This window comes from Neodiprion fabricii, chromosome 5 (genome assembly GCF_021155785.1).
Source record: "Neodiprion fabricii isolate iyNeoFabr1 chromosome 5, iyNeoFabr1.1, whole genome shotgun sequence".
NCBI lineage: Eukaryota > Metazoa > Arthropoda > Insecta > Hymenoptera > Diprionidae > Neodiprion > Neodiprion fabricii.
The window spans coordinates 23,613,960-23,634,431 of NC_060243.1; the positions used below are offsets into that span (position 1 = coordinate 23,613,960).

At 39.5% G+C, this 20,472-nt stretch overlaps 1 protein-coding gene across 1 annotated transcript in view; it reads right to left on the minus strand.

Annotated features, from left to right (window-relative positions):
- The window catches only part of LOC124183831, a 214,304-nt gene that overhangs the window by 168,866 nt on the left and 24,966 nt on the right, over nt 1-20,472 (minus strand). Inside the window, exon 2 of the mRNA XM_046572897.1 lies at nt 360-643. Within this exon, the coding sequence (XP_046428853.1) occupies nt 360-643 (284 nt within the window). The remainder of the gene's footprint in view (nt 1-359; nt 644-20,472) is intronic.

Consider the following 20,472-nt stretch of genomic DNA (forward strand, 5'->3'; position numbering starts at 1 on the left):
ATCAGTTACGCAATATATTCAACAGCAAAATAGTTGCATGTGAAAAAATCTTCTCCAGCCTAGCGGTGAAAATTTTGTCGTCACATTTACTCTACTAAATAATACATTTCACAGTTCTAGCTGAAATGTTTTCGCTATTAATTGAATTTTTTTCGATCAAAAACGTAGTGTTTGAAATTTCCGCACAACAGTTCAAAATCTGTTGCAATTCGGAAAAACTGTTTCTTCTCACGACGTATTGACATCGCAAATATAGTTTTCGACGATTCAACGAAACCTTTCTCCCAGATCTCGTGAACAGTGACGATGATGGTAAAAATGAGCATGTTAATAATAACGGTAATGATCGTTGGCCTAACCTGTGTCTCCGTTACGTTGAGTAGTTTCGCCATCTCCGCCCTCTCCGATGAGCTAAGATATTTTTTTATCTCGAACTGCTTTTCAAGCTCGAATATCTGCCTCCCAGTGAACGTCGTCCTCGCTTTTTTCTTCTTCCTCTCGGCCTCGCTGGCATCCTCAGCTTCACTGGTCACCCGCACGTCTCCCGCACCCCCGCCCTTAACAACCGGAAGTACCTCCTTCACTCCGGTATCGAGTTTCTTCCGCTTTGCAGGCGGCGTCTTGGCTATCTGAACACCACCGTCTGTAAACAAATACGAAAATCGTACAGATTATAACTCGTTGTTATCGTTGTTGTTGGTTGGAACACGGTTTTCACTTTATCGCATGATTTAACGCCGATTCGTTTCGTGAAATTGACGCTTTTGGGGCCGGGGTTGAAAATCCCAATTTTTTGGTGGCGAAATTTAAAGTAAAATAAAAAATCAAACTCTGACGCAACAACAAAGTTTCGAATGATCCGAAACCTGACGCTCAAAGTGCCGAAAATATAAAGTTCTGAAAAGGCGTCAAAGTTCGGAAAGTGCGAAAATGTGAAGATTTAAAAATCCCAGACATCGAAATTCCGAATGATCGAAAATTTTCAGTTATGCGATTTTCTGGCTTGGTGAAATTTCATCACTTTAACCTTTATTTGTTTTGGACGTTCGTAATCCTGGTCATTCTGATTTACAGATTTTCACATTTTTTGAACCCACTCGTTGAGTAAACTGCGCCGCGTGTGTATATTTTAATTTTCGGAAATTCGCTCTATCGTAACTTTTACAATTCGGAACTTCAAAAACTCAGACATCAATTATCTTTATAGCCTTATAGTTACGTTGAAAAATGATTGCAAAATATGCGCAGGTAAAAGGATGAGATCAAGTTTAATTAAATTCACTTGAATAAAATTCATCAGGATTATACGATCAGTCAGTGTAAACGTGATTCTTAGAACAAGAATTATGCCAAAGAACGTAAAGCAAAAGTATAGCTCTCACGATCAATCTTACCAACGAATTGAAACCTTTGGTCCGGTAAATGATTTTATTTAGCTACGTTCTATTTCTTAAAAATAGTTCAAAATCACTGTTTCTAAAATATTACCAAATAGGCGGCACGATTCTTGGTTATTTTATGTGGCCAACAAGTCCACATCAGCAAAATGTTGACTTACAACACTTGCATTGCGAACCCGTCGTAAGAGTACTCAAAACACTGTAACATATTTTTCGATTACGATAAAAAATAAAAATTAAAAATTGAAAAAAAAAAAAAAAAAAAAACTGCATATACAGTGATATTGACCAGCAACTTTCCCTCCGTGATGCAACCGTGAAAAGCCAACCCAACTCATGTTCCCCACAGCGTGCACGAGTCGCCAAGTTGAGTCTGAAAAGCCCGGTTTGCCCCCAATTTGTCAAACCCGAGTGAAACCGGTCGGGCCGATAAATTCCTATAAACTACATATATATTTCCGTAGATCTTTTTCCGGCAATACCGAGGGCCGTATAAGTAAGCATTCTCCCACCCTGTAACCGTTTCGAGGGTAAAACCTATCGATCGGCAGGTATATCGCCGTCCGGCAATTCACCCTAATTAGCGCGAAGCTTGCATTAATAGGATCAAGTTGGAGGGTATCCGACGGCGCGTATAGACAGACACACACCAGAGCGAGAAGTGGGAGGAGGAGGATGAGGATGAGGGGGGCAGGCAGGTAAGCCGTGTAACGACGTGGCCGCTTGCGCACAAAGGCCTGGGTCATCGGCGAAGGGCGGAGAGCCAACATGATCGGTTTTCGCTCGCTCGCTCGCTCGCTCGCGTCGCGTTCGCCTCGCCTCGCCTCGCTTCGCTCGCTCGCGCGTCGCGTTGAGTCGAGTCGCGTTGCGTCGAAGCGGAGCGGAGTGGGGCGCAAACCCCCTTTGTTTGTAGTCGCCTCGCAGCCTCGTGCTAACAGTTCTAATCGCTAATCGATGATGACGGCCCGTGTCGAGCCGCCCGCTTATATGTATACGCAGGCAGTGAGCTTGGCTACGCCTCGCTGATTGCGAGTGGAAGCTGCTAGGCCAGCCGAGTGAGAGGGTATAAAAAAGTTTCGTAAGCTATCGATGCAATTATTTGTCAACCAGATAGCTGCTCGGGTTGACGGGATCGCTGCTTCCAAGCTTTCCGTGGTTGGGTGGAAATTCCGAATTTGAAAATTTCCGAAAGCGCCGAATATTGAAAAGACGAAAGTTCCGAAAGTCCGTAGATGAGAATATTTAAAAATCTGAAACATCGAAAATCCGAACGATCAAAGCTTTTCGGTTCTGTGAATTTTTGGGTTGGGGAAATTTCACCACTTGATCTTTATTCGTTTTGGATTTTCGACATTTTTATGTTTGCATTCCTGGTCATTCTGATTTTTTACACCCAGTCGTTCGAAAAACGACGCTGTGCGAGTATATTTTAACTTTCGGAGTATTGCTGTATCGAAATTTTATTCTTCGAAAATTTGCTCTATCGGAACTAGAACTTTTGGAATCTGGTATTCCGGAAGTTTGAGCCGTCGGATTCTTCACTTCAAGTTTCGCCATCGAATGATTCGGAGTTAGGCGCTTTCCGAACTTTTCAAATTCGAAATTTTGAACCCCGCCCTTCATGCAGGTTCCTGCAGGGTATACAAGTGCATTGTACGTTCGAATTCATGGCAAATATTCTGCCGATTATCACACTTTATTACATTTTTTACTTTATAGAAATTTGACTTTCGATTAAACCTGAACTACTTGGGTGAAAATTTTCCTTCGCTCCGACTGAAACGATCAGTAATTCGCTAGAAGAGGAATAATTTATTCAAATCATTATATCATTCAACTGTACGGTTGATTGAATTTATGAATGATAAGATCTGTGTTCTTGAATCACAAAAAAAATTTAATTATACCGTATAATGTATCATCCGTTTCACCGTTGGATTCGAACGAATGCCAAGAATTCGGAATACTTTTAACACTAAACGTATTATAATCAGTCGCAAGAAAATCGTTAAAATTCAATTTTAACGAAAAATATTGGAAAAACATTTTTGAATTCTGTTAACCGGGGTACAATCACGTGTTTAAATGAGAACGAAAATAACCGTTAGCTTAATTGGAAATTAAACGATTCGAATGGAAAGACGCACGTGCGTTCCTTTTATTATTATTCGTAAATATGTATATAAAGTAAAATATCCCGAACTCAAAGGTGTTTGCAAACACATCAGAAGTCACCAAACAACCGTGAAAACAAGTCGAACAACATATTTAAGTGGTGAAATAAATTAAAATTATTACAACCGATACAACGCAGTTTTAAATATAGGAAAAATATTCATAAAAATTAAAAACAAACTTAATCGCAACTCGAATCTTACACTCAGAACAGACGTATCAATAATTTTAGAACCCGTATAATATGCTCGGTATAATCACGCCGTTAATGAGATATTGAAAATACGAAAAGCATATCGCACGATAAGATATTTTTTCAGGCACATAACGGTGAAAATTTTTCGTTTACCCGAGGGCGTGAAAATTATGGTTCGACTACACGGTAAGAGAGAACGGACAGAGGCGCGTGCCGTGAATTTCCCTCCTTTGATACGGGTACCTTTACATAATAGTAATGGATTGCTACTTCAACAGGCCGCGGTCCTCTTTCCTGCTGTGAATGGTAATTGCCTCAAGAGAGAAATAGAGAGAGAGAGAGAGAGAGAGAGAGAGAGAGAGAGAGAGAGAGAGAGAGAGAGAGAGAGAGAGAGAGAGGGAGGGAGGGAGGTTCTTCGTTCGACAAAGATTAAACAATCTACCTCTATTTGTCTTGTAGTTTCACGTAGCCGCAAAAGGTAACGCTTAACCAAGTGTTGACAAATTATTTGTCGTTTTGTTCATTTCAGAACAGTAAAAAAACGAATAATATAAGAAATGTCATCATAAAATTTCACGAAAGAAAATGTAATGTAGATTTTACATCTGTGGTGTTTAACGTCTGGCCAGCACTTTTTTGGTGCCAAATCTACATCAATATTGTGATAGATCTATCTAAGCATATTGTAACTCTTATTACCGGATTTGTAACTCTTCGTTACCGGATTTGTAATCTTGCCGCAATTGCTGTAGATTTTACACCAAAAAGGTGTTGCAATTCTTAGAAATAAGTATATTCTTGAAGTGGACCATCTTTCGAAGTCTAGAAAAACAAAAACAAAACACAATAAACAAAGTTTTTCGATGCTGAATTTTCAGCTGTATTGTTCTGAAAATGGAGTTGATGATACAGTTAGTAAAAACTTATTTCCAGCTAAACTGAGATTCGGAAAATACTTGTGGAATTAATTCCACGAAATGGACTTATGGACTATTTGTACATTGACAATATGGACTAATGTACGAACCAAGAAAGCATACAAATCATTCTCTGAAAACACTCATTCCAATTCTGAAGAACTGATAAAAATAAACAACCAATAAAAGCTTAAAACCATATCTTCGATGTAATTCACCACCCAAATTCACTGTTGAATTCGTTCCGTTTGTTACAAATTATTCGAAAATCAGTAAACCAGACTGAAATAATTCCATTCTTCGGCTTATTCATTATCAGGTTAAATCTGATTGAAACATAAAAAAGAAAATCAACATAGGTATCAGAAAATAGAAAAAAAAAACATCTTTTGGTAATTGAGCTAGTGTAGTTGCAAAATATCACGAGTAAATAGTTACACCGCGCAACGTGAAGGAAAAATAAAAGAGGAAAAAGTAAAACGTGAAAAAGTCAGCGTCGAAGAAAAACGTTAAAGTTCAAAGTGAGCCTGGAAATTAATTGGCGCAAAGGAGAAAACGAGGATTATCTTTGTGGCAAATTAGCGATAACGACCAGCATTGTTCCTTGGTTAGGTATAGACTGCAGTGATTCACTAAACATGGCGTCCGATGCGCAGCTAATTCATTCACGGGCCCAGAGCGCAATAATTCCGAGCATTTTGATAGGCTCTTGAGCGTTACAGTGCGATGCGATAAATACATTAGAGCGGTGAAAAGAGAGAGAGAGGGAGAGTGAGAGGGAGAGAGAGAGCCTGGTATACCTTACCACGCGAATTTATCTTTCCTGATTAGCGTAACATTGTTTCACGTAGGCTGTCCACGCTCAGCGCCGACGCAAGCGAATTCGCGATTCGCTCGAGCGAGCAGCAGGCGAGACGCGGACCGGAAAAGAGGAGAAGAGTTTGATGATGCAGCGCGTCTCGCGCTTTTGCCAGCGAAACAAAAGGCGCTGTATTATATACGTTTACTTATATTGTACACCGCAAACGGCGAGTAATTATAATATTATTCCGGAAGGCTCCGAGGATGAAAGAAGAAAAACTTGAGATAAAGGGGGAACGAAGCTAGGAAGAAATTTGTGCGAGAAACTGGGAGAGAGAAGGAAAGACTATTGTTTCATACCGCTGACTCTGTATTGCGTAGAAAAATGAAGTGCCGGAGGAAATTCAAGTTCAATTTAGCGATGGTTAAAAGATTTAAAACAATTTAATTGGAGAAACTTTTTTACGAGGTTAAACATAGTTACGTTATCGTAACGAAACATTACGGGGAAAAAAAAATCACTACTTTCTTCATTTTTCAATGATTTTCAACGAAGTAAGATTTCGAAGTATATGTGTATTTTTACTCGTTACGGTTTACCGAGTTTCGAACAATTCCAAAATCGCGAAATAACGATTTTTCCTCAGCGTGAGTCGTGACGATAACGTTACTAACTTCGATATGATAATATTTGTTCCTGCTGTTAAGTCAGGCTAAATTTTATACCGAACGAACGTAAATTTGCAAGAGTAAGAAACTTCGTAGATTATTGTAGCGAACGTTTACGTATAGCAGATACACTTTCGGGGTATAGGTGAATATACAACTGAAACGTAATTACTCTCAGAATTTCTTCTACACGGGATGATAAATTGTTCAGAATCAATTCGGTTTTTCATCATAATTACAGGTAATTTTATACCCTTCGGAGAAACGTCAAAATTCCAGGACGAGTCGGAAAATTCATTACCGAAACGTCGGAAATTTTTTTCAGTCTAATCTTCAGTGACAACGTTTCATTCGATTTATAAAATAAGATTTGAGTTAAGGTATTTCTCCATTTTTTCCAACATTAACAACTTTTCAATTTACCTATCGCAACATCGTACGAATAAATTTTCTTGTATCTAATCAATCAATATTGGATAAGACAAATAAAAAAAAAAAAAAACGTTCAATTCTTTCGGCACAGTTAAGAAAAAGCGTGATTAAACTTGCAGTGTGGACACTTTGACCACCGTACAAAAAAAAAAAAAAAAAAAAAACAAAGAATGTTATTCAATGATTCAAACATTCTTTTACCAACGAAAAAAAAACAAATCTTTTCGTGCACTATTAATCGGGTAAATGATTTTGAGTTTTAAAAAACGTTACCTAGGGTGCCCAAGTCCGAGGTGCCTAAAGGATGTCGACACGTCGTTTTCCGATCAGTTTACGATCGACGAATGAATCGGAGCAACCCCTACAGGTCTGAGGGATCAGGCGATGGTCAGGCGATCGGAAATGACGTCAGGCGAGGCTCGTTAGCCGTAGAGAATAGCGGAGGGTAGGTAGTTTCTGGTACGGATTAGCAGTTGCTACGGGTGGCCGGAGGTACGTAGCAGGTAAGTTTGCGTAGGTGTAGAATGTAGATGGACGCACGCAGGGTACGTGCAGTGGTTGTGCGGGAAGCAAACGCTCGCCGTTGTAACGATAGCCGCTCAGCCAAGAGACCATAAACGCGAAACACGAGGCTCTACACCGTCGATGATTGGTTTACCCTCGGTAAACCGTCCGACTCTCCTCTGTTCCGTTCCGTTCTGTTCCGTTCCGTTCCGTTCCGACCGGGCAACCGATCGACCTACCAGCTCTCACCACCCGACCGTAAACACCGCGGGGAAATGGCTAGATTGGCCTACGTACGTGCTGAATTAGTTATTGGGAGCGAGGGAGAGAGAGAGAGAGAGAGAGAGAAAGAGGGGACGCGGAAGGCGATCGACTCGCCCGGAAGACGCCGGGAACGATTTTTCTTTTTATAATTTCACCTCGATTTTCAATTTCCTCTTGCAATGTTACTCGGTTTGACAAAGGAAAGAAATAAGTCGGTAATTTGGCCGAACTTGATGGAACTACCCGCTTGGACATGCGTTTCGAGTTCGTAAATCATAAGCAAATGAGATCTTTTATTTTATTTTATGGTGATTTTTTTCATTCGAATAATGTAAAAGTTACTAGACTCATTGACGACAAAATCTAATCAGTTCTTATCCAAAAGGATCCACGTCGATTGATACCGAAAGAATCGAAATTTGTTGATCCGTTCTCGAGATATAGTCGTTTTTTATTTTGTTTTTCGTAACTTTGCTGTCCGAATGATTTCAAAAGTACTGAACCGATGGAAATATAAAATCTAATCAGTTTCAAGTTTGGAAAAGACGCGTCGATTCAGATCAAAATCATTAAGATCCGATAATTTCGGGGTGATTGGAGAGTTGAAAACAGAACAAGAAAAGCTATTATTACCATCCCGGAAAGGAAAAGTTGACTTCTCGATAGACCTCCAGGATTTAAGGGAGCTGGATGGCCAAAAATCTAAACCTTTTATTAATTTTATTGAACGATGATCGTACATCTAGTGCTTATCAAATTATTATATTTGTGAGCTTAAAACATATTTACGAACAAAAGCGAATGTATTCAATTATACTTTTTTGCAAACCGTTTAAAAATTGTTAAAAATCGAGCAGATTCGTTCGGTTCCACTTTTCCACGATGGCTCGTTGTAATCGAAAATTATTCTCTATCAAGGGACGAAAACAAATTTTCTTTCTTTTTTTTAGTAGTCAATTCAATATCGCTACTTGTTGATCGCGATTACCAATATCCGTATGCAAAAGTGTTCCAACGAATTTGTAGAAAATATAAATCGAACGAATCTATCAAATGTTTCAACAACTTTGATACGATTAGAAATGAAGCATTCGTATTTTAAAGTTTTCTTCTCCACTCCAGTATTTTCTATTTTTTTATTTTTAAAGAGATATTCAAAGCTTACGTATATAATAATTTGATGAATACTCAACGTACGATTATCGATTTCTTAGCCAATCAACCTTCTTCTATATCAAATATGACACATTGAGTCATTTATTTAACGTCTCAAAAGTCTATTTTACTTTGATAATTTTTGTAAATTCAATCTCCCTTTCCCTTAATCGGAGACTAACGTTGAATCGAAGGTGTTCGATGCTTCATTACGGATCGTATCGATTTCGAATCGCGCGTATATGACAAGCACCTCACTGTTTCTTTGCGATGTTCGTTATAAAAATGTATTTAAATCGTGACAAAAGTTGTTGAAAATTGCGAAAACTTAACTCCTGTATTTTCCTACATCCCTAAGAGAAGATCGTTGTTATCTTCGTCTGGTCTGCTAATGATTTCGAACACGGCGCTGCATCGTTAAGACGGATCATCTCATAATGGTGGCAATTAAAGTTTAATAACATTCTCCGCAAGCAAGTCGCGGAACCCGCTTGATCGTTCAGTTTGCCTCCGTTAACGGTCTATCTCGCCATTATACGTGTATACACACCGTGGCACACTCGTTTCTCAATTCGTACCAACACCATTATACGACATTATACAGATATAATACGGATAAACGACCTGTGGAGCTAATTACTTGGCTGTATGGTAAGTTGCCTCCTGCCACGTATCTATAAGCGTTAATATCTCACGTGGAGAGTTAAAATACGAGCAAGTCTGCGTCTATATCGTAGATAAACTTTCCGGTAAAAATTCCACGGAATGGAAATTATCGACGCCTAGTCTGCGATTGTGCCTGTGTGTGTGTGTGTGTCTGTATTAATGAATAAAACAAGTTCCGATCAAGGCAATAATTAATTGGCGTGGAGAAAAGCTGTTCTATTTTTTACAACGTTTTTCATTTATTTCCTGCATCTATCTTTATACTGTCGCTTTTTTTAAAACTCAATTACAATCATATGTTTACCGGTATAATCGATGTTCAATGCGTATAACATAATGCTCAATCACATTATGCCCGCTGCAGTATTGATCGATGTATTCGACAAGCATTTAATTTGCTTGTGTCAGTGAGAGTGAAAATTTCCCTGACGGTAATAATTTTAATGGATTATCCCTGATGCTAGATAAGGAACGTATTCAACCACCCACAATAATCGATGTAATAGACGTTCTGCAGTGATGGTACTTATTTCGAAGGTACCATTTCTAGATTTCGGTTTCCGACACTTTAAAATATCGTTCGATTCCTGCCTCAAATATGATGTTTGAAAGAGTTGCAAAATTGAGATTTGAACGTTCTGAATAAAAATTTCTCGGGTCATTGTCTAATTATCGTCGTAAAGAAAATAAAACAAAAACAAATTACAGAATGAAGCACGAAATTTGATGAATACGTTAAAGAGAAATTTCGAAGTGTAGAAAGTCTTTGGTATTTAACCGCATTGACGAAAAATTTGATGCAATCGAACAGTCGGATGAATTTTCGTCTTATATTTCGTACATTTTATGGTAAAACAAATTGGATACGAAAGAAGAGCAACACGATTTCACGGGATTGGAATAGATATACTTCAAGAGAGTCGGTAACAATTACGTGCGATGTAATCCGAATGGGTATGCAAAAATGCGAATAAGCAATCATAATACGTTAACAGCATCATCAGCAAAGCACACGGAATATAATGCTGCGTCGCTTATAATGTATGACGTGCTAGGGGAGGAGTGGTTATGAAAGAGAGTGAGAGAAAAGAGGAGGAGGGAGAATAAGAGAGGGAGATTAACCATCAGAGCAGCATGGTTGTGGCGTAACGCGTTGCTCGTTCAAAGGCGATTACTTAATTGAACCAAACAGAACTCAACCCAATAATCCACCACGCGTTTCAACGTCAATTATCCAACAAGCGTATATTGGTTATTTATACATTCTAACGAGCGATCCAGCGTTTCTTAAATAACCCATTGCGTGCATGCACGAATCTCAACGTCGCGGCGTCGTCGCAAAATAAATGCAGTACGCAAACCGCAATCGCACATCCGATTTCGAACACGTGAGCAATTTCGAAAGTTCTTTTTTTTTCTACTTCATAACCTGACCCAGGCTCAAGTGATGATCTGAGCGACTAACGCACGCAAACGTAATTTCAGGTAATGAGTCAACTTTGACAGGATGAGAAGATAAATGAATCTTACAATTTCGGTCGGAAAATTGGATTAAATTTCTCGGAAATATAACTGTGCGTGATCAATGAACCGAAACATATTTGGGAGAGCAGTCTTCGATTCTGATATCTTTAAAATTGTCCAGAGATCAAATGAGATGCATATATACTCTAAATTGGAATTAAATTACTCTTCGTCGCGAGACTAATTGAAAACAATGTTGTAACACAGTTTTGAACCTGAGTTTTGAACAAATAAAAATTTACCTATGTTGATAAGTAACTATATTAATTTTGATATTAACAAATAACGAACAAACGTGAACACGACGTAATGCGGGATACAAAGTAACTGATTGATCATGCAATTCGCGATGAAATTCTTCAGCCGAATTTGTTATAGGATGGAGCTAAGATACGAGCTCAGGTAAATCTGTTTATGAACGTCGCGTGAGTCTGTCTTGGCTGCTCCAGCCGGAGAATAAGCTTCGCATTACCGCGTCTCAGCACTTTGTTCTACCGGAAGAATGCATTTTTGTCTTCTATACTTTTCGTATCAAAGTGCGAACACTGATACGGATATAGGATGAGAGTCGTCGCGGACAATAATAAGAGTACACGGAATCAGATGAAAAGTAGAAATGTACAGGGTATACCATTTTTCGTGGAATGCTCGAGGTATTAGAACAGCAATAGATTTTTAACCACCGGTGAAATCGCTTTTGAGAAATTTCACTTTTTACAACGATACGAAAAAGGCGCAACGTGAAGAAAGAAAACCGTAACCCATACGGAGGAATTTTTAGTTCCGGTTCCGCTCAGTCCTTAACTGTTTTGATTTTTTTACCAGAATAGAAAAATATAGTTCCAGGTAGAAAATGAAAATTAGTTTTCTAGCTGTTACCGGAAACTCTGTATCCGTTACTATTCTTTCACCGTTACTATATTTTCTAGTAACTGTTGCGAAGATTTAATGCTCGTGCAACGATAAATTGACGTTAAAGCCTCGTTTAGCTAAAAAAGTAGAGTAAACCTCACAAATTGATTTTGCGTTGCAATAACCAAAAAAGGATCGACGATAGAGCAAAATGGTTACGTTTACGTCGTTTTTCGTAATCCCAACAACATTCAAACAGTTTTCTCAACGATACCTGTTTTACTGAATTTTTCCAGTTACTGTAACAAATGAAATTTTTCTCAGTCTCGAGTCGTGATCGCCGAGCAGCATGCGTGAGTTATCACAAAGCGTTTCTCCCCTTCGCCGCGGCTCGTATTCCTGTGTGAAAAGACGAGGGGTGCGAGGGAGCGGCCACGAGGTTTGAGGAAGATGAAAACTAATTAGTTCAGGATGTCATGGACGAAGAGAGCGGGAGCTAGGATGCTAGAGGTTGAGCTTGAGCCGGAGCGCGTCAAGTGGTAGATCCGGACGGCGATGATGCCGGGGGGTTGAAAGGTGGGTAAAAGTAAAGGAGAGGAAACGCGGCTTTGTGCGGAAGCTCGGTGCACGCCTCGAGCTTCTTCAGGGTTGGATTGGTAATTATCGCGAGCCGGGGACTCCGGCTAACAAGGGAGAGCCTTACCTGCTCGCCCTCTTTCTCGGGGGCTTCCTTGATCCGTGAGCTTCACTTTTCCGCCGCAGTGGCGCGAGGCGCGAGTCGGGCTGCGGCGCTGGCGTCGGTGCGGCAGCCAGAGGAGCATAAGCGTAAACACGCGTGAGTGTCTTCTTGGGGCCGGGCTTAAGCCTCCGCGCTCGGTAATTACGCCCGTTCGCGTTTATGTATCTTTACCGGAGCATGCGGAGGAACGAGTGTAACTCTCGCCGTTCCAGAGGGAAGAAGAAGTAGCCAAGAGGGAAGCGAAGAAAGAGAATCTCGGAACGGAATTACGCCGACGTGATTCGTCATCCGATGACGACACGCGCGCTTCTCAACGAAACTCGCATCATATACCCATATGTGAGCTCATCTGTTGTAGGGTTAATTTTATTCAATTAGCCAAGCACGTCGTCCTTGCATGAGGCTGAAGTTAGTAACGTTGAAGTAGCGATACATCGGGAGAAAAAATTATTATTGGCCAGTTTTATGATTACTTTCAAGGAGTTTGCTTTTCGGAATTAGTGTATATTTTTTTTATGACGGTTTTAGTAAATTTCGGAAAGTCATGAGGATGCGAATTAGCGATTTTTCCTAAACATGTTTATCACTTCATGGTCATGTCCTTTTCACTTTGACACGCAAGATCTCATCGTCGACGCCATCGATGCTATTACCGAGGGTGTCGACGAAACTTTTGACCATTTGAACGTGTGATCAGCTTCGAACTCTGATAGTTTGGAGATTAAAGTCGGATACGTACATTTCTTGCAAAGTCGAAAGGTTGGACTGCATTGAGGAATTCAGAACGTTTCGTAAGCCTGTAATCGCAGTTCATTAGCTTTCTGAATGTTCTCTCTCTCTCTCTTTCTCTTCCGTGATTCCGTCCACCTATCTCTAACAGGATTTCGCTACTTCGGCGTGTAAGCGAATGAGTTAAGGAACGCGCAGTTCTCTCGAAGTGGGTAGGTATCTTCAAATTGGCTGAGACACGAAATAGCACCGTGTTATAGACGCGCGAATGCATGTATGTGCCGACTAAACTGAAACTGAACTTAGACGTGGTGCAGCAGGCGAGTTAACGAGCCGAACGAACGAACGAGTGAGTGAGTGAGTGAGTGAGTGAGCCGCCTACTCGCATACCTGAACCTCTGCATCCTTATTTTCCCATTGCTAGAATAGCTACAAATTACCTTCTTAGTTAGCCGAAGGCGTTCGACAGTTCACTGCACAAGCATAGCCGCGTGTGCATATGCATGAACGAGTGAACTGGCGAGATAAAACGAATACCGAGTGAGCATGCGAGTGTACAAGGTGTCGAAAATATTCGCAATGATTAATCGAAAATGTTCTTGTTCGTCGTAGAAAATCATGGATGAATAGTGTTTGTCGATTTATCTAGGATGTTTGGCAGGTGTCGAAGCTCTAAAAGTCACGACTATACCGGACTGTTTTCACGTATTCACCGTGCTTGTCAATAGGGTACGTTATATCTTTTTCTTCCAGCTACTGTAGAAGATTTCTCAGCTTTGTAGATAAGGATCTATCTCGAGTTTCGATCTGTCAAACCTAATATGAGGTAACGTTCACGGAGCGTTGGGTGCAATGAGTGGGTTGTATCATGAGCTTCGACGTGCGAATTTGAAATGTTTCGCAGGATCTAGGTTGAATACAAAGTCCTGAAGTTCAGAGGAGGTGCGGAGGAATTATACACTCTGGACACAACGAAATTGGTTCGATATTGTGTCCAATTAGACTTTCGAATGTTTATTCAACGTCTCGGTATCTAATCGGAGTTTTCGATTCATATTCAACTTCTTGTGACCAATTTTACTCAAAATCAATTCAAATTGTCACGTCTAATCGTATTTTTCAAAATCCATTCGAATTCCGTGACCCTAATGGACTTCTTGGAATCTATTCATCGATTCCTTGTGTCAAAATGGAATTTCAGAAATATGTTCAAAATATGTTCTGAATCTGTGGTTCTGAATCTGTGCATAAAAAATACGGCAAATAAAATCACTCGTACTCTAAATTTGACAAAAAAAATTAAGATTGCTTGTTTACTCATCGCGAATGTTTCGAGCCACCTTGTATATATGAGAAGTGATTCGAGGAGCAGTGAAGTATAATCGAGCTACTGGATTTCCATGTGCAATTTCGTGCGAAGGGATGGATGGATGGATATAAGATGCAAGGAATTGGCGGTGGGAGAAATTGGACGGCGGCTGGAGATAAAGTTCGCTTATTAGGCCGAGAGTGAAGACGTCGCGTGTCGGCTAAGCCGAGTTAGCCATCGGCGGGTCGCCCGGACGCGGCAGATTCAAAGTGCAGCACTTCAAAGCAACGCGCGCGGTCGCGAGTGCCGCTGCGGAGAGAATCCCGCGGGATGCGGAGAGGAGATGAGAGGGAGAGGGAGAGGGAGAGAGAGAAGGGAGAGAGAGACTAGAGACGAAAGACGAGAGACGGGCATGACTGACTGATCTCCCGCGGCAACAGATTACAACGCAAATCGACTTCGTCCGAAGGAATTAACGAGCTCCGTTGGCTTCCGCTTCTGAATCTGAATTATCTGCATTGATAATATTACAAAATTGAGTGTTTCGAATTGTGATTCCTCGGAAATTCCGTAGTCATAATTTTCAATCCTCAATAAACGCTGCGCTGAGAAAAATTTCATTTGTTACAGTAATTAGAAAAATTCAGTAAAACAGGTGTCGTTGAAAAAACTTTTTGACTATTGTTGTAATTACGAAAAACGAGGTACGCGTAACCATTTTGCGCTATCGTCGATCCTTTTTTGGTTATTGCAACGCAAAATCAGTTTGTGAGGTTTACTCTACTTTTTTAGTTAAACGAGGCTTTAACGTCAATTTATTGTTGCACGAGCATTAAATTTTCGCAACAGTTGCAAGAAAATCTAGCAACAGTGATCGTAATGAGAAAGAATAGTAACGAATACTAGACTTTCTGGCAACAGCTAAAAAACTAATTTTCATTTTCTACCTAGAACTATATTTTTCGATTGTGGTAAAAATGACGGGAACTAAGAATTTCTCTCACATCAGTGTGGTTTGGAATTGCAGATTAGATGTTTTCAATTGCCATTCGAAATTGTATAATGTGTGCTGCTGTTCGATAATTAATGGATATGAAATTCAGTTTGTGAAAATGAGCTGCAAGTTATGAGCTTGCAACCGTGCATGTAAACTTGTACATATAACGAACGTATCAAATTCTGAATATTGTGAATCGCGAGTGATGAATTGCAATTTTTATTCGCGGAATCAGTCGTTACAAATTGCAAATTGTTAATAATGAGCATCCTGCGAATACGGATTTGCAGATTATAAATACTAATTGAAAAATTGGATACACATAATGACGATTAAAATCTTTGATCTAGTTATACTGCGCATTGATCATTTTTGTTTGAGAAACATACAATGAATCATCCAGTTATTGTGCATTGAGAATTGCAAATTGTAATTTAAGAGTCGACAAGATTCAATTCGCAAGTTATGAATTGTAAAATGCTATTTTCAGAATTAAAATTGAAAAATCCACACAGATTCGGATTGTAAATCGATTATTTCAAACTGGGATTCATGAACTTTGGATTCTGAATTTTCTTTCAACTGTAGGTTAAAAAACAATCTAAACAAATCGCAAAAAAAGGTGAATAAAAATTGAAATAAAATATGTGAGAAGTGATTACCGACTTTGAATACAACGTGTAGTAAAATCTTGTTGTTCGTTGGTATTGAAAAAACAAAAAAAAACGATAAAATAACTAAGGAAAAGAGTTACGCTGAGAAAATTCTTTGCCGTCCAAGAGATTGTGGAAGATTTTCGAAAGATCAAGGATAAGTCATGCGGCAGACTAAAGAGGATCTTTTACACAGTAAAGCAAGCGAAGCGAATTAGAGCCGTACGAAAAAGGAGAAGATCCTGCGGAACGCGAACAGCCATAACAATGCTCTGCAGAGAAAATCCCGGCAAACTGTGCAAGGGGAAGTTAATGCGAAACAGATTGCCTGGTTCTTCGGTGGGGCGAGGGAACTAACCATGCATACAGACATGCGTGTATGTGGGTGTTCGAATACAAGCGAAAAGATCACCGGAGTCTACCCTCGCAGGGTAGTAAATTCCCAGGATGACGAGCTTGACGAGCTTTTCGGGTGATAAAATAAAAGTGTAGGCACCCCGCGGTAAATTGGCGAAGATTAGTCCGATCGGCAAGTGGAAATGAAAATGGAAATGAAAACGAAAGGGAGGATCAGCGGATAAAGGAGAAGGATAAAACGAAGCTGGTGTGAAATGTCCTGAGATATGAAAAGAAAAAAAATTTCAAAACACGTCTGGGTGAACAATTTTTCAAAGTACTACATGCTTCTTTAACAGCCATTAATAGATGTCTCTTGGTAAAAATGAGTACGCATTATTAACTGTATAATTATACTGATAAAAGTGTGCTTAATAATTTTCATCGCAAAGATATATGCTGAAATATAATTTTCACCAATTTTCATAACAGAAATTAATGTAGAAAATAAGGAAAAAAAAAAATAAAAACAACTGATAGATATTTTTTGTCACAGTTAAATATTTATTTATCGTGCTCGATCAGTCACGAAAGAATTGTATCCACTCCGTTGAGCGATATAAACTTTTCATTTGACTGAAAACGTACGCGGGCAGTAATAAAGCGAAATACCAGAAAATAAAAAAAATTATACGTCACGCATGAATAAAATTCAGCTAATAACATCGACTCTCGTGGACGAACGAATCAATTATCGATCACACATAATAAAAATAACAGTCTGTATCATCTACGACAGGATATGAAACGTGTGTGTATAAATGTGTGTTACAGATTTGTACAAGTAGACAATTTTATTCCCGTCACACAAAAACCGACGTAAGCGACCGCGGCTAAAATATTTATTCGAAATAGAAGCGGCAAAGAAGAAAAAAACCGAAAAAAAAGAAACCAAAAAAATAGCACAAAACTCTGACAAATTTCAAAGTAACATATTCGCGAGAGAAATGACAGGCAAATATACAGATATAGGTAATGAATAAAATAATTTCGTATCCTCGGGACTCGGCGAAGTCAATCGGCGATTGTAGTCCGTATATTCACAACTGCCGGAAAGCAATCAGAGATGATCGCGACTGTGTTACGGACGAATAGCAAACAGCATACGTCGGCCATAAGCTGCGCAAACACAGAGAAACAAAAACGCGAATATCAAGCGAAGTGACGTCAAAAGAATGAAAATACATAGACCGCAACATTCCAATTATCGAAAATCCCCGTTATGTACAGTCGCCTCACCGCCCCCGTTATAACCCCGCATTTATTTTGTTATTAGAATTTGTCAATTTGCCTTTGATATCCGATTCATTTTTTTGTTTTCTTTTTTTCTTCTTTTTTTTTTAACATTTTTTTTTTTTCGTCGTCCTTCCGTACCACCGATCGGATTCGTTTCGCTCGGTGAATCCACCACCACCCCTCACCCCTCACCCCTCACCCCTCACCCCCTGCCCCGCGGTCCTGCACTCGGCATCGCATCATCGAGTCACCGTCATCCCCGCGGCAACAACCCCGGGTATAATGCTCATTCTGTGTACATAAACGACAGGGTGAGTTTTTGCCAAGGATCGGAACGAGGGTGGCTTCGTTATTACGAAGGCTGCCCCTTCAACCGATACGATGATCGACTGAAAGACCCGATGGCGATTCGATAGAGATATTGCGATTCGAAATCTCAAACTTTATAGCAATGCAACCCTTAACCCTTTCAGTCACGCGATTTGGTTTTTTCTTTTTTTTTTTTTTTTCTTTTTTGGTTTTTGCACGGAAGTGCCATTATCATAGGTTCCCTATGTACATATATTCCAATTCTGAATGCGAATCTAATGTCGAAAGTTTAATAAAACTAAAAACGACCCCTGAAACGGAGTGAAAATGGGGTGAATTAACGACATTGTTTTGGACAGTGTTCTTGAATGAGATTTATATGAATATTTACTTTGATACAGTACGATTTCAGCCCGAGAATAGGTGCAACCCTCAATACTATCTATATGCATCCCTAAGGAGGGTGAAAACTACCCTTATATATTGGATTTTTTGAATCTAATGGCCATTCTGAGATCTCTGTTTGTCAAACAATGAATTTCAAGCGATTTTAGTAGACGTTTATTATCGACTTTCTCCACTAGCGAATTCCATTCATGAAGATGCGTTTTTTTTTGCACTGTTTGTTCATAACACTTACGGATTCATAAAATATCTTAATGATTCCAAAGTTGAAGTATTTTTTTCCTTAAAATTGCAAAAACATTCATGACTTTACATGGTATATAAAAAAAAGTGACAAAACAAAAAAATAATAGAAAAGGGTGACGTTGCAATGGCTTCTGTGACTGAAAGGGTTAAAGCAAACAGCTACTTCAGTATACAGTGCAAGGGAATTAAAAGATTCAAATTGACTTGACCCTAGTTGTCAAGATACACCTTTCAACGCATGTTGAATCAACACTTTATTGAAGTGTATAACTAAGTCATTTAACTACAAAATTCAATCTACGCAATGAAATATTGAAAGGACAAAAGAATATGTCAAATATGCTAGTATAAATAAGGACTGAAAGTTCTGAACGTACAAACATGCCATCGTTCAAAGCTGATCACGAATGGAGCAATTTTCGACTATAATGCATGGCTTTAATGTACTCCAATACTCGTGATGAATGTTTGAAAAATGTTGAAATTGCCGCATTCCTTTCAACAGTTTAGGCACATGTACAAAAAGAGGAAGCTATTCCTTTGAACATCGGAAAGCGAGTGCCTCGGGTATCGTTATCCATGCGTCAGAAGAGAAGCGTACATCTTATAAGACAAACCGCACGATGTGCAGCCCGAGGAACTGACCTCCGAGAGGAGTGAAGTAGCTGCTGATGGTATATAGAATTCGCTGTGTAGCAAACGTCTTGACAGTTGATACTTTCCTGCCCCCGTGGTTCTGCAGTCAAAGAGTCGAGCCGCACGCTCGCGTCGAAACTCACATGCAACGTATGAATGCAATCGTGCTTGACTTAGGAACTACTGGTTGTGTGTAAGTGTAGACGAAATGCCATCGAGTCTTCTGAACAATCCTGCCGCTGTATATCATATCCGACTGCTTCAGCTTCAAAGGAAACCCAGCCAGGAAGTAATCTGTCTTTAGCTAATAAGTAATAAACTTGGAACCGTCCAGTACGCTAGTCCTGGACTCCAGAAGCCGATGTTCGGTCGCCCATTCGAACCTCGCATGATTCACTGTAGGACAACTTATGCGAGCAGACGTGAATAGACTTGACAAAATTTCAATAAAAGTGAACGTCAAACACTTTTCGAGTGTCCCCCAATCGATTTCACGGCCAGAATCAAGATTAAATGTACTGAGAAGGTGTACCATTCAAATCTGGATCAGTGAGATTCGCTCACAATTAATATCAAACATAAACTAAGACTGTATTGTTTGACGAAAAGTCACTGCAGGATTTTTACTGACACATTAGAAATGGTATAATTATACTGAGAACAAGAATCGATGGAACTTTACCCACTTAGGTTTATAGATAATTCAAAACATCATGGTTAGGTACTCAAAACTTGCTCTTGCAGCTTCTAAAGCCAATGGTGGACATTGTTTCATGGGTACCTTCATCGACTGAAGGATAACCTCGTTTTTAAATTGTGGTACTTGTGTTTGGAGTTATTGATCAAAAACTTGTACAATAATGGTACGTATCTTTCTGACAAAAGTTGAGATTCTACATTCGTGTAAAAGAGGAAATGTTTCTAAACATTTTTCTTCCTGTCCCACTTGGCTTCTATAAACGTTCTATTTTTTTTTTTCTACATCAAAGTGATCCCGTTTGTTACTCTCTTTCTTTTCATTTGCGTTATCTTCAGAGCTCAAATGTTGGTATCTTACGTGTTAACATAATGGATCCTGGCCTCCCATAATTCAAATTGCACGCGTATCCAAACTCTGTAAGCAACATCGATTTTTACTGGGTATTTTCTCTTATTGCATCACTATAACTCACCGGTGTACAAATACCTGTCCGAATTGATTGAAATAAATGAAAAGCGGCGCGGTTCGACGTTTAAATTCATCAGTTTTATCGTTAATCGTG